At 68.8% G+C, this 12534-nt stretch overlaps 2 protein-coding genes across 8 annotated transcripts; one reads left to right on the forward strand and one right to left on the reverse strand.

The window, feature by feature from the left end:
* Positions 1 to 231: 231 nt before the first annotated feature.
* Positions 232 to 3658, forward strand: IL6R (interleukin 6 receptor). 7 transcript variants are annotated; one of them, XM_074809533.1, is made up of 10 exons: positions 232 to 402; positions 1188 to 1433; positions 1504 to 1642; positions 1741 to 1922; positions 2004 to 2167; positions 2247 to 2391; positions 2485 to 2528; positions 2637 to 2718; positions 2822 to 2930; positions 3015 to 3658. In XM_074809533.1, exons 1-10 carry the CDS (start codon positions 300 to 302, stop codon positions 3202 to 3204), a joined length of 1404 nt encoding a protein of 467 aa, XP_074665634.1. In that variant the 5' UTR covers positions 232 to 299; the 3' UTR covers positions 3205 to 3658. The 7 variants fall into 7 exon arrangements, with proteins under 7 accessions (XP_074665634.1, XP_074665635.1, XP_074665636.1 ...); XM_074809534.1 differs by having other exon boundaries at positions 2007 to 2167; XM_074809535.1 differs by having other exon boundaries at positions 1519 to 1642.
* Positions 3659 to 4724: 1066 nt separating this feature from the next.
* Positions 4725 to 9722, reverse strand: SHE (Src homology 2 domain containing E). The gene is made up of 6 exons (XM_074809662.1): positions 8691 to 9722; positions 7974 to 8100; positions 6493 to 6801; positions 5941 to 6091; positions 5706 to 5825; positions 4725 to 5244 (listed from the first exon to the last, which is right to left on the reverse strand). Exons 1-6 carry the CDS (start codon positions 9084 to 9086, stop codon positions 5058 to 5060), a joined length of 1290 nt encoding a protein of 429 aa, XP_074665763.1. The 5' UTR covers positions 9087 to 9722; the 3' UTR covers positions 4725 to 5057.
* Positions 9723 to 12534: the final 2812 nt, after the last annotated feature.

Consider the following 12534-nt stretch of genomic DNA (forward strand, 5'->3'; position numbering starts at 1 on the left):
ATATATAAAAAGAAAAAAAAAAAAATTCTGAGCAGCTTCTGCCGTGTCTTGTGTCGTGGGCGGGGCGGGAGGGGGGGTCCGCAGGTACGGGACACCGGGGGAGCACCGAGGGGGTGGAGGGGGCGGGGGTGGCTCCCCCCCCCGCCCCGTGCCGGCTGTCCCCGCCCCCCCCCGGGCGCACGTGCTGCCGCGGCGGAGCCGCCCCCCCCCCCCCGCCCCCCCGTCCCGGTTTCACAACCGCGGGCACCGGCCGCGCCGCGGGCGGCTCCGCCGATGTTTTCCTGCCCGGGACCGGGCGCATGGCGCGGCCACCGGGGCCGCTCCTCCTCCTCCTCCTCTTCCTCCTCCTCCTCCTCCTCCTCACCGCCGCCGTCGCTCCCGGGCGGCCCTGCGGTCCCGCGGGTGAGTGCGACCGGCACCGGGGACCGACCGGACGGCGGAGTGGGCGGGGGGGGAGGCACCTCTCCCGGTACCGGGGTCCCGCGGGTCTGAGCCATAGAGGGGGGGGCACGGACGGTTCCCTGCCCGCCCCGGCGGAGCTCGGACGGGCCCGGGGGGGACGGGCAGGGTGCGGGGACGGGGCACCCCGGGTGGGTGCTGGGTGCTGGGTGCTGGGGGGGTGCTGTGTATTGGGTGCTGGGTGCTGGGTGCGTTCCCGGCAGCAGGAACCGACGGGAACCGACAGGTCCGCGCTGGCTGTTGACCTTTGCAGCGAGAGCCGGGAGAGCTGCCCCGGGCGGCCTCGCTGGCCCCGACCCAGCCCTGGCCGGAAGCCACCGACCAGCCCGGCCGCTTAACCCCTCCAGCACCGGGCCCCCCCCCGGGCCCCCCCGGGCTTCCCCCCACCCCAGCCCGTGGCTCTCCCGCAGCCCCGCTCTCCGCTCCCGGCAGGGTCCCACCACCGGACCCCCCCGGGGGCTGCAATCACCGTCCCCGTGGTGGTGTCGGGGGGTGTCCGTGTGTCGGGGGGGGTGGGGGGGGCGGGGGGCCGGTGTCCAGCTCGGTGGGGAATCGCTGACTCAGCAGGAGCTGTCGCTCAATGCCTCCAGCAAATATTGACACTGAGAAGCTGCTGGGCCCGGGGTGCAAATGACGGGGTGTCCCCCCCCCTCTGGGGACACCTGTGGGGTCTCGTCTCTATTGCCTGACCCCCTCTCATGTGCGTGTGTGTGTCCCCCCCCCCCCAGGGCTCTCACGGGACACGGTGTTGGGGCGCCCGGGAGCGAACGTCACCTTGACCTGCCGAGACGAGGGGCTGGCGAACGTCACCGTGTCCTGGCAGATGGAGGAACGGGGGGCAGGGGGGGGCCCCAGCCGTCGGCTGGCGGAGGGCAACGCGCTGCTCCTGCGGCGCCTGCGCTACGAGGACTCGGGGCGCTACGGCTGCTACGTGGGGGGCCGCCTGCTGCGCTCCCTGCGGCTGCTGGTGGAAGGTGGGTCCGCGCCGGGGCAGGGATTTCCCTCGCGGCGTCACCCGGTCCGGCGGCCCCCGTCCCCCAGCAGCTCCCTGCTTTGCAGAGCCCCCCGAAACTCCTCGGGTCTCCTGCTACCGGCGGAGCCCCGACAAAGACGTCCTGTGCGAGTGGCCGCTGCGGGTGAAGCCGTCCCCGGGGACGCGGGCGATGCTCTGGGTGAAGCGGAGGTGAGCTGGGGCTGCCGCCCCACGCCGGGGGGGGCACAGGGGGTTTTCCTGTCCCTCTCCCCGAGGCCGGTGCCCGCTGTGTGCCACCGTCCCCGCAGGTTCACGGCTGAGAACGCCACGGAGCAGCGGTGCCGCTACTTCTCCAAGGCGCGGAAGTTTGTTTGCCGGGTGAAGGTGCCACCCGGCGCCGACACCGAATCCCTCGTCGTGTCCACGTGCGTCAACAACGGCGCCGGCGGCTCGGCGGGCGAGGACAGGATCATCACCCTCAGCAGCGTCCGTGAGTGCCGCTTCCCTCTTGCCGCGGGCTAGGACTGGCCAAGCGGCGCAGGGCCGGGCCCTGAGCCCCCCCCTTTCCCAGCAGTGAAGCCCGACCCCCCCATTAACGTGACGGTGCAAGCGCTGGAGAAGGCGCCGCAGCGGCTGCGGGTCAACTGGTCCTACCCCTCATCCTGGGACCCCCGTTTCTACTGGCTCCGCTTCCAGGTCCGCTACCGCCCCGAGCCCGCCCAGACCTTCACGGAGGTGAGAGTCCCCCTCCCCGGCGTGGGGGTGTCCCCCAGCCCCAGTGAGGCTGTCCCCAACCCCCCCTGTCCCCTCCCAGGTGGACCAGGTGATGACGCCATGGCTGGACATCCGCGACGCTTTGCGGGGGACGCGGCACGTGGTGCAGGTGCGGGCGCAGGAGGAGTTCGGCCACGGCGCGTGGAGCGAGTGGAGCCAGGAGGTGGTGGGCACCCCCTGGACAGGTAGGAAAGGCGGGGGGGGGTGAAACGTGGTCCCAAGACTGGGGGCTCAGCCCAAGGTCCCTCAGACTCACACTCCCCGCCCCGACCTTGCAGACCCCTGGGACCTCACCTCTGAAATGGGACCCTTCAGCTCGCAGGTAGGGCACAGCCTCAGCCCCGGGGGGACACAGCGCGTGTGGGACAAGGGGACACCAGGGTGGGGGGGCTGCCCCGTCCCATTGCACCCCCCCCGCCTTCTCTTGCAGTTCCCCATGGATGATGATGGCACCTATGGGGTCACGTTGCCCCCCGAGCTCTTCTGGGAAGATGCTGCCGATGGTGCTGGCGGTGAGGAGGGGTCACCGGGTTGGCTGGGGGAGGGGGGCTGCCCCCCCCCCCCCCGAGTTGCTCATCCCCACAACGAGCCCGTCCCCCCCTCTCTCTGCCACAGGGGCCGTTGTGAAAGCCAGCGCCCGCTCTGTGGCATCCCCCTACGCGTTCCTGGTGGCCGGGGGGAGCCTGCTCCTGGGCATCGCCCTCTTCGTCGCCATCATGGTGAGGTGAGTGCCAGGGGGTGGTGGGCTGGGGGTGGGGGGGCTCCACCTGCCCCCCCCTTAACCTGGGACCCCTCTCCCCTCCTGCAGGTACAGGCAGACGTGGCGGACGGGTGGGCAGCGGGGGGCCAAGCCAGAGGGTGAGGGGCAGCACGTGCTGGTGCCCCTGGGCCCCCCCAGCCCCCCGCTCAGTGACACCCCCCTGCTCTCGCCCCCCAGCCCCCCAGATCCCGGGGGTCTCCACGTCACCAACTTGGACTATTTTTTCTCAGGACAGTAACCAGGGGCTGGACGTGCTGGCAGGTGCCTGCACATTGGGTGGGGGTCCCTGGCCCTGGGGGGGTCCCAGGGCTGGGATGTGACCCCGGGAGTAGCCCCCCCACACCCCCTTATTCTGGGGTGCCAAAAGCCGCCCCCAGGCCCCGTGGCTGGGAGCAGCCTCTGAGGAGGGGGATCAGTGTTGCCCCCATGGAGAACCAGCCGGGGGGGTCCCCAAGATGGGTCCCGGGGAGGGGGGGGGCAGCTCCGGGGCCAGGGGTGAAGGCGCTGGAAGCGGATCTGTGCCGGAGCGGGGGTGCAGGGCTGGGCTCTGCCCGCAGGGCTGGGTTTGGGGGTCCCACACAGAAGGGCCTAACCCCCAGTGTTGGGGAGGGGGGGCCTGGCTGGATCAGCCCCTTCCCTCTGCCTTAACACCCCCCCCCCCCCCCCCCCAAATAAATGCCTTGAATTTGTAATGGAGTGGATGCTCGGGGAGGTGGGGGGGGAGTAATGGAGGTGTCACTGCAGCCTCCCTTGCCTGGGAGTGACTCCAGGGGGTGGTGGGAGGCTGGGCTGTGCCCCCCCCCCCCCCAGTCCAGTCCATGCACCCCCCATCCATGCACCCTGTGCCCCCTAACCATGCCCTGTCCCTTGGCCATGGGGGCAAATGCCCCCAGGCTGTGTCCCCTGTGCTGTGCCCCCCCCTCCCATGCCACATACCCCAGGCTGTGCCCCCCCGTGCTGTGCCCCCCCCCCCCCATGCCACAAACCCCCCAAGGCCACCAGGTGCCCCCAGGATGTGCCCCCTCGTGCTGTGCCCCCCTCCCCATGCCAGGCTGTGCCCCCGGCAGCAGCCCACCCCCTGCCAGGTTGTGCAACACCCCGGGGAGCTGCAGCTGCACCCAGGCAGGAAACCGCAGGGTGAGGGGAGCAGGAGCCTGGGCACCCTGGGGACGCCGCGTTCCTCCCCCCCCAACCAGCCCCACTCTATAAAAAGCCTGGCAGGATGCAGATGTGTGTTTGGGGGGAGCCCCGGTGCCCCTGTCCCCCGAAACCGGGGTGGCTCCTACCATCACCCCCTTCCACCCTCCCGAGGTGGCCCCAGGGAGGGGCCAGATCCTGAGCTCTGATGGGGTCCCTGGCCCAAAAAATCCTGCCCCTGTTTCGGGCAGAGCTGAGCCTGGCAGCCAGCCCCAGCGGGGACGGGGCTGGGGGGGCTTGCTGCACCCCCCGCAGCACCCACAGCCCGGGCACCTGCCCCTCCCAGCGCCCCTGCGGCCCCCAGGCTCACTCATCCCCCCCCCCCCCCCCCATCTCAGCCCCAGCTCTGCGGACACCAACACCCCCCCTTCCCCTTTGCAGCCCCCAGACCCCCCACCCAGCCCCATCCCTTCCCCTTTCCAGCCCCCCCCAGCCCCATCCCTTCCCCTTTGCAACCCCCAGACCCCCCCCAGCCTCATCCCTTCCCCTTTGCACCCACCCCCCCCCAACCCCATCCCTTCCCCATGGCAGCCCCCAGCCCCTCCAGGACCACCCGCTTCCTCTCAGCCACCAAGTTTATTTTACTACTTCGTTACACATCCCCATCTCGCCGCGTCCCCCCGCCCCGGGCGCCAGAGGCAGCCCCCACAGCGGCTCAGCTCCGGCACAGGGCGGGCAGGATCCGTCCCGGCAAACGGGCAGCACAGCCCTGCCGGAGTCCAGCGGCGGGCAGCAGCCACCAGGCAGGAGCGGGGTCCCCACAGGACAGGGGACATGACCAAGGGGGTCCTCTGCGAGACCCCTGCCGCGGCCCGCGGCGATCAGCGGGGTCGGACCCTGCCCCACGCCCCGGGGCCGGGGGTCATGAGCCAGTCTGGGGGGCATTAGTGGGTGCTAATGCAGCTTGCAGTGGACGGGGTGCAGCAGGGCCATGTGCTCAGCCCCCTTGAAGGGCAGTTTCTCGGTGGAGTAGTAGTGCACGACCTCGGGGACGCTGGCGAAGACCCCGCTGGCCTGGCTGAGCGTGTACTTGTTGTCCTTGGTCTGGGCCACGATGATGTGGACGGGTCCCTGGCTGGTCCTGGGTGGCGGGTGGGCGTCAGCGGTGCCGCCAACCCCCCGGCGCCCGCCTGCCCCACGGCCACCGCCGCATCCACCCCTGTTTGTTCCCGTCCCGCTCCGATTGTTTCGGCTCCAGGGGCTCCGCTTCCTCAGGAAGGAAACGCCACCAGCGCTCCCGACAATGCGCCGGGGAGGGGGACGCACCGCCTGCACCCCCACCCCCGACTTCACCACCACCTCCCCACCTCAGCCCAGCGCCGCGCCAGGATGCCTGGGTCCCGCTGTGGGTTGGGGGGTGCCATCCCCAGGGACCTGGGTGCTCCCACCCCATCAGGGCTCTGGCGTCAACAACCAGGGAGCTCCTGCCACTGCATCCCTCCAGGGTGGGACCCCCCCGCTCCAGGGTGGGACCCCCCGCAGGGTTGGGACCACCCCAACCTCCCAGGGTTGGGACCCCCCCCCAACTCTGCGGCCACTCACTTGAGCGCGATGGAGTACTTGCCGCTGCCGGTCTCGCTGGTGCGCACGAGGTAGCCGGCCTCCCGGCACGCCTGCAGCCGGCTCTCCGCCTCGGCCCGCGTGATGGCCCCGTGGTACCAGCTGCGGGGAGGTGGTAGTGGTGGTGAGCGGTGGCAAAGCCCCAGACCCACCCACACCCCCCTCCATTTCCCACCCCCCCCTCCATTTCCCACCCCGATTCGGTCTCGGGACTCACGGCTGCTTCTCCAGCGCCAGGGCAGGGTCCACCCGCTCCCCCTCGCCGTACTCGCCGCCCGCCGGCTTCAGCATCTTGGGGGTCCAGCTCTTCTGGCGGAGGTGCTGCCGCGGCATCTCCTCCTTGGGACGCTCTGAGCCCTCAAACTGGACTGGGGGACACACACACACACAAGATGTGAGCCCCCAAAGCCCCGCTTCATGCCACCTCCCGCCCCATCTCTGTCCCCATCCCCATCCCTGTCCCCATCCGTGTCCCCGTCCCCATCTACTCCAACCCCCCTGCCATGAGCGGGGGCATCTTCATCTAGATCAGGTTGCTCAGAGCCCTGTTCAACTTGACCTTGAATATTTCCAGGGATGGGGCATTTACCACCTCTCTGGGCAACCTGTGCCGGTGTCTCATCACTCTCAGCATAAAAAATTTCATCCTTGTATCTAATCTGAATCTCCCCTCTTTTAGTTTAAAACCATTATGCCTTGTCTTACCCCTACAGCCTCTACTAAAACGTCTCTCCCTGTCCCCATCCCCGTCCCCATCCCTGTCCCCTACCTGACAGCGCTTTGACGATCTGCTCCTTCTTCCACTCCCAGGGCTGCTCGTACTCGCCCGCAGGACGCTCGTCGTTCTCAGGCAGGCGCCCGTCCCCAGCCCTCGCCCTGCGCTCCGGGGTCCCCCCAGCCACCCCCTCCCCGGGCTCATAGGGGGTGTCGTAGAGCTGTGGCCCCTTCCCCGCTGCCTCCTTGCCCCCTGGCCGCTTGGCCGGCTCTGGCTTGCCACCCCCCTCCCCGGGCTCGCCAGGACCGTCCAGCAGCAGGATGGCTTTGACCAGGGGGTCCTTGGAGCCCCGACGGCGGATTTCTGTGGGGAAGAGGAACGGTGGGTCAGGGAGGGGGTTGCGTGCCCCTTGAAACACCCCCCACCCCCAGCCCAAACACCTCTGGGGTGTGCACCGGCTACCCCAGGCCTGGGACACCCCATTGAGAACGGGCTTGGGAGGAGCCGGAGCAGGAAGGGGCCCATCCTCGTGGCGCCTGGCCTGCTGTCGCAGCCCCGAGGCTACCGGCGCTGTGGGCACAGAAACACGCCGGCGGGGCCAGTGGGGCTCCGTGGCAGCAGGATGCTACACCCCACGCTGAAGCTTGGCCCCGCAGGAGGTCACCCCAGGGCGGGGGGCTCACCCCATAAACCTCCCCCTTCCTCCACATCCCCCCACTTCACCCCGCGGCGCCGGGCTCCACCAAACAGCCCAGGCTGCCCCTCATGGAAAAAAACCATCAGCAGCAAATCTTTTATTTGAGCTTCCGGCCGAGTCAGTTCCTGTTGTTCTGGCCAGCTGGGCGGCTGCCATGCCGGCCTGGGGGTCGCTGGCTGGAGGGGGGGGGGTGCACTGGCCATGGGGGACCCTTGGGGATGCTGCATCCCCCCCGCCCTGTCCCAGGACAGCTGGGTGACACTGAGGGCTTTGCACCGGCCCTGGGCACCCGTTGGGCGACGGCGGGAGGTGGTGGCACCGGGCGAGGGGCCGGTGGGCACGGGTCAGCGTCCGGCCTCGCGCCTGCTCCTTATCTGGCCCCGCGCAGCCGCAGGAAGCGACGAGCAGCTTTCCTGTTCCCGGAGCCTCCCGCACCGGGCGGCTCCAAGGGCGGCCGCGCGCTCCAGGCTGGGGAGCGGTGCCAGCCACAGACTCCCAGGATCATTCAGGTTGGAAAAGCCCCTCGGGATCAGCGAGTCCAACCCTCAGCCCGACTCTACAAAGCTCTCCCCTATCCCACAGCTCATCCAAAGGGCCCTTAAACACACCCAGGGGTGGGGACTCCACCCCCTCCCTGGGCAGCCTATTCCACTCTCTGACCACTCTTGCTGGGAAACATTTTTCCCTCCTGTCCAGCCTGACCCTCCCCTGTTGCAGTTTCAAGCCGTTCCCTCTCGTTCTGTCACTAATTCCCTGGGAGCAGAGACCAGCACCAACCTCTCCACAACGTCCTTTCAGGGAGCTGCAGGGTGACGAGGTCTCCCCTGTGGTCACGTACCTGTGATCATCTGCTGGGCGTCGTAGGGCTCCATGTACCCGTCGTTCTCCCCCAGGCGCTCGGCCTCCCGCTGCCCCTTGGTGCGCTTGGCGTCGTAGGGGTCGGCGTAGTCCTCCAGGATGATGACCTGGGGAGGGGACGGGCACCGGCGGCCTCAGGGGACTCTGAGGGGGGTCCCACTGCCAGGCAGGGGACAGGGACACTGGGGGAGGATGGCAGCTCGTCCGGGGTAGCTGGAGCCAGGTCACCACCCCACGAGGATGCAGCCGGGGGCACCTTTGGTGGGGGCAGCGCCCATTCCTATGCACCCCAGCGGTGGGGAGAAGCCTGAGGGGGGGCTCAGGGACCCTTTTGGGTGACACTGTCCGTGTCCCCCTTCCCAGCCACCCCGGGACTGTGTGGGGGTGAAAGCCCAGCTGCTCAGAAAAGCTTTACGTCAGCCTTTGTTTAACCAGCGGCCGAGCGCTGGGGTCAGGGTGGGATGGGACACGGTGGGACGCGGCGAGGACTGGCGGGTGCTCCCCCCCCCCACCCCCCAGCAGATGAAGGGCAAGTCGGGATGAAGGGAGCTTTGAATGGGATTTGAAGGCAGCAGAGCCAGGCACGATGAAAGCCTCGGGGTTAACGGGGCTAATGAGCTGGAGCCCAAAGCGGTTAAAGCCACCAGTGCCGCACACCCCCCCCCTCCCCAGTCTCCCCCCCCCCATGTCCCCTTACCGTCTCTGTCTTGAGGGTCTTCCCCTTGTCCTGCTCAGGGGCTGGCAGGCCGGCGGGAGGGGGGCTGGGGTACCCCTTCCCGTTCTTCTCATGAGCCTCCACCTTGATGAGGCGGTTGATGTAGGTGCCGCAGGCTTTGGGGGGTCCCTCCGGCGCCCCCCCCTCCACTCGTGAGTTCTTCCGCATCTTCCCAGTGGCAGCCTGGAGCAGACCCTGCAGGTTGTCCCGTGACAGCCGCCCACCCCCCTCCTTGCCACCCCCCGGGCCGGCCCGGCAGCCCCCCAACTCGGCGGCCGAATTCTTGCGGCTCTTGCCCAGGCTACCGCTGCCCGGCCGAGCCCTCTCCGAAACCGTCTTCAGGCTGGAGGGGAACTCCTTGAACCACTTGGCCGCCATGGGGCTGGGGAGGGGCTGGGTGCTGCGGCCCACCTGGGGCTCCTCGACGCCCCACGGCCGCCCCGCCGGCTCACGGCCGGCTCAGCCGGGGGGGGCACGGGGCAGCCCGGCTCCCCCCAGCCCCCTGAGCGGGACCCTCGGTGGCCAGGGGCCAGCCCGGGAGGGGAGATGTGGGCAGGGGGTCCGGGGCCTTCGCCCCCCCTGTGGGTGGGGGGCTCCAGGCGTCCTTCGCCCCCGCGGGGACGGCTGGTGGGTCCCCAGGGGTGCCGGCTCCTGTGTCCTGAGGAGGGGACCGCGTCTCCCCGGGGGTCCCTGGCCCCGGGGAAGGGTCCCGGGGGGGGCAGGGGTCTCTGCTCCAGCGATGGGATGAGTCGGGGGGGGTCTCGCCGGGCGTCCGGGGGGTCCGGCTGGGGCAGCCCCGGGGCGGCTCCGAGGGTCCTCTGCCCGCGGGGAAGGGGCTCGGGGGGGGTCTCTCCGTGCTCCGGGGGGTCCGACCGGGGCCGGGCAGCCGGGGGGTCCCGTCGCGGCTCTTCGGCGGGGCCCGTCTCCGGGGGCGGCGGAGCTGCAGGGGGGAGTCAGGCCGGCCCGGGGGGCCCCATGCGGCGGCGGCGGGACGGGACGGGACGCGACGCGACGGGACGGGACGGGACGGAGCCGGAGGGGCCGGAGGGGGCGGCGGGTCCGGCCGCTCCCCGCCCAGATCCGGAGGGGGCGGCCCCGGGGGACGGCGCGGCACCGGCCGGGCGGGCGGCCACCGGCCCCGGCAGCCTCGGGGAGCCCCGGGCCGGGGGTCTCTGTCCGGTGGCTACCGAAGGCTGCGTGGTCCCTGAGAGCGGCGGGGCCGGCGGCGGGGGGACACAGGTGGGGGGGGGTGTCCCGTCCCGTCCCGGTGCGACCGGGAGACCTCGGGAGACCATCAGCTGATGGGACAAGGGGGCTTTGACCCCGCACCCCACAGACACCCCCTGCACAGGGTCTGTGCGTGGACCCCACATACGGGACCTGTGCACGGTCCCCCCCACTCCGTGCAAGGACCCCATGTACGAACCCCCCCACCCTGTGCGCAGCCCGACGGGGCGAGGGCAGGTCCCGGTGCGCTCGCTGAGGCCGCGGCTGTGGTTCACATCACACCAGCGAAGACCTACTTTTGCTGGCTGCACCGAGACCTCACCGGAAAACCCCGGGCGAGCCGGGGTTTGGCTTCCTGCTGGGCCGGCAGCTGGGCCACACGGTGCCGGGGGGGCCCTCACCGAGCCGTTTGCACGGGCACAACGGAAAGGGATGGGGTTTTGCAGGTAGAGATGCTCCCCCAGCCCCCTAGTTCGGGGCAGGACGCGGGCTCCTCCTGTTTGCAGGGGCTGGAGAACATCCCCAAGGACCAGCCAGGTCACGGAGGGGGTGTCCTGCTGCTGCGAGGGGGGACACTGGGACAACAGACCCCGGCTCCGAAGCGACGGCTGGTCCCCAGCACCATGCCCGGCCCTGTCGGGGTGCGGGGAGGTGCTGGGCAGCCTCGAGCAGCGGTGCAGGGTCGCCGGCAGCGCCGTAGGAAATGGTGGCAGTTTCCTTGCCGGTGCCGCTGGGCAGGATGCGCCTCGTGGTGGCAAAGCGTCGCTGCGAGGTCGGTGCCCAAACTGGCAGCAGGATCCCGGCCGGCTTCAGCTTCGCCTTCTTGAGGAAAACTCCATGTAAACTCGGCTGTTAGCTTGATGTGAAAGGTGCTGGTTTGTTTTCTTTCCTCGGCAGATTTAAATCACCCCCCCCTCCTTCGTCTTTCCAGGAGCCTCAACAGCAGGACAGGCGTGCGGGCAGCTCCGTCCCGGTGGCTTCGTGCTGCGGTGGTGTTCCCTGCGACACGCCATCCCCACGTCTTTGGGAAGTGTCTCCCGGTCCCCATCCCCTGCCAGCTCCCGGCTGTGGGAGCGTCTGCGGCAGCGGGGACAGATGGCACCACACGCCTGCGTCCCCGAGAAGCCAAAACAAGAGCTGAGCCAGTGCGGTGGTGACGAGCGCTGAGCCCGACTCGGAGCAGGACGGATCCTGACACTGGGGTGGGGGACAACAGATGGGACAGGCAGACACCTGCCAGACGCCAGCCTGCGCCGGTCCTGCCGCGCTTCCAGCCCCGTCACCCGCCAGCGGAGCAGCCGAGGGTCCTGCAGGGCCCTGTTCAACTCTCCCGCTCATCCCGGCCCAGAGAGCCGCCACGATTCGGGAGGACTCACACCCTGAGCTCTCCTGACCTACTCAGCGTGCCCAACCCCAACCGCAGCACCGGGCACAGCCCCCGCTTCACCAAATAGCAACACCTCAAGCTTTTTAACCCTTCATTGAACTGGTTGAACGCCCCTCCCCAGCAGGTTCCTTGGTGCTGAGCTGAAGAGGGGAGTGGAGCGCGGCTGCCTCTGCCCCCCCCAGCACCAGGACTGGGGAAAGCTCAGGCCCCCACGGGGTGCTGGTTCAGGGCTGAGGAGCAGAGCAGGGCAGAGTCGCTCAGTGTACCCAAACCCTCTCAGCCTTCAGCAAAGTGCTTAAAAATAGTCCCTGGGCGAGGCCGGAGCCGCTCCTGCAGCAGGCACAGAGCAGCCATCAGCAATCCCTCTCCTACAGCATCTTTTTATCGCAAGGCTTGGGGCAGGACAACGCCTAAAGAGGGGAACAGCTGCTGGAGGAGATAATGGACTTCTGAGGCCCTTTGATTTTCTAATAACTTTTATTCAAACACAGTGAATTAATAGCGATGGTCGGCTTTGACACTAATGAGTCAGCTATGCCCTCCAGCCGAGGACACCCTGGAACTCAGGAGCTCCAACACCCAAATCTCCTTCCAGCAACCTCAGGATGGAGCAAGGAACAGGGACTGAAGCAACAGGGCAGGACTGCAGCAACGCCCTCCACTGAGGGCTGGGGCTGAGCCGAGCAGGAAGGAGGGCTTGAGGAGGAAAAATAAAATAAAACCCTACAGAACCAGGCCCCTGCTTTCATTCACAGCGCAGCATTTACACGTGCGAGGGGCTCCGCCGCCTTCCCCCTCGGTGGGAAAGGGCTCCAGCTCCACGTTTGTCACAGCCGAACCTCCGCGTGTCTCAGTGCCTGGCGAGACGGGACGTGGAGAAGTTTGGGGTGCGAGCTGGCAGCCCTGGGGTGCAGCTACAACCCCCTCATCCACAGCAGGATCCAGGGAAGCGTTATGGATCTTCCCCTCTCCCCTTCCAGCGGTGTAAGTTTGCAGTTTATAAAGAAAAAAGTCTGTTCTTGCTCTAGGGGAGAAGGGGGCGGAAGCCCTGCTCCGTTGTTGCCACAAAAAAAAAAAAAAAACCAAACCAAAAAAGGGTTTTCTTCCTCCACAGCGGCTGTTTCAGACCTTCCCGCAGGGCTTGGCCGGGGGTTTTTGCATCCCGGTGCCCCCACCTCGGCTCCATCCGCTGCCCCGCCACGGCCCCAGGGC

The sequence above is a fragment of the Strix aluco genome, chromosome 30 (genome assembly GCF_031877795.1).
Source record: "Strix aluco isolate bStrAlu1 chromosome 30, bStrAlu1.hap1, whole genome shotgun sequence".
NCBI classification, from domain to species: Eukaryota; Metazoa; Chordata; class Aves; order Strigiformes; family Strigidae; genus Strix; species Strix aluco.

Coding starts and splice junctions, on each gene's coding strand:
- IL6R (XM_074809531.1), top strand. CDS start 300: ATGGCGCGGCCACCGGGGCCGCTCCTCCTCCTCCTCCTCTTCCTCCTC. Junction 1,923..2,003: donor CATCACCCTCAGCAGCGTCC/GTGAGTGCCGCT, acceptor CCCCTTTCCCAG/CAGTGAAGCCCGACCCCCCC. Junction 2,168..2,246: donor CCGCCCAGACCTTCACGGAG/GTGAGAGTCCCC, acceptor GTCCCCTCCCAG/GTGGACCAGGTGATGACGCC.
- SHE (XM_074809662.1), bottom strand. CDS start 9,086: ATGGCGGCCAAGTGGTTCAAGGAGTTCCCCTCCAGCCTGAAGACGGTT. Junction 6,802..7,973: donor CGCCCAGCAGATGATCACAG/GTACGTGACCAC, acceptor TCTTCCCCACAG/AAATCCGCCGTCGGGGCTCC. Junction 6,092..6,492: donor GATCGTCAAAGCGCTGTCAG/GTAGGGGACAGG, acceptor TGTGTCCCCCAG/TCCAGTTTGAGGGCTCAGAG.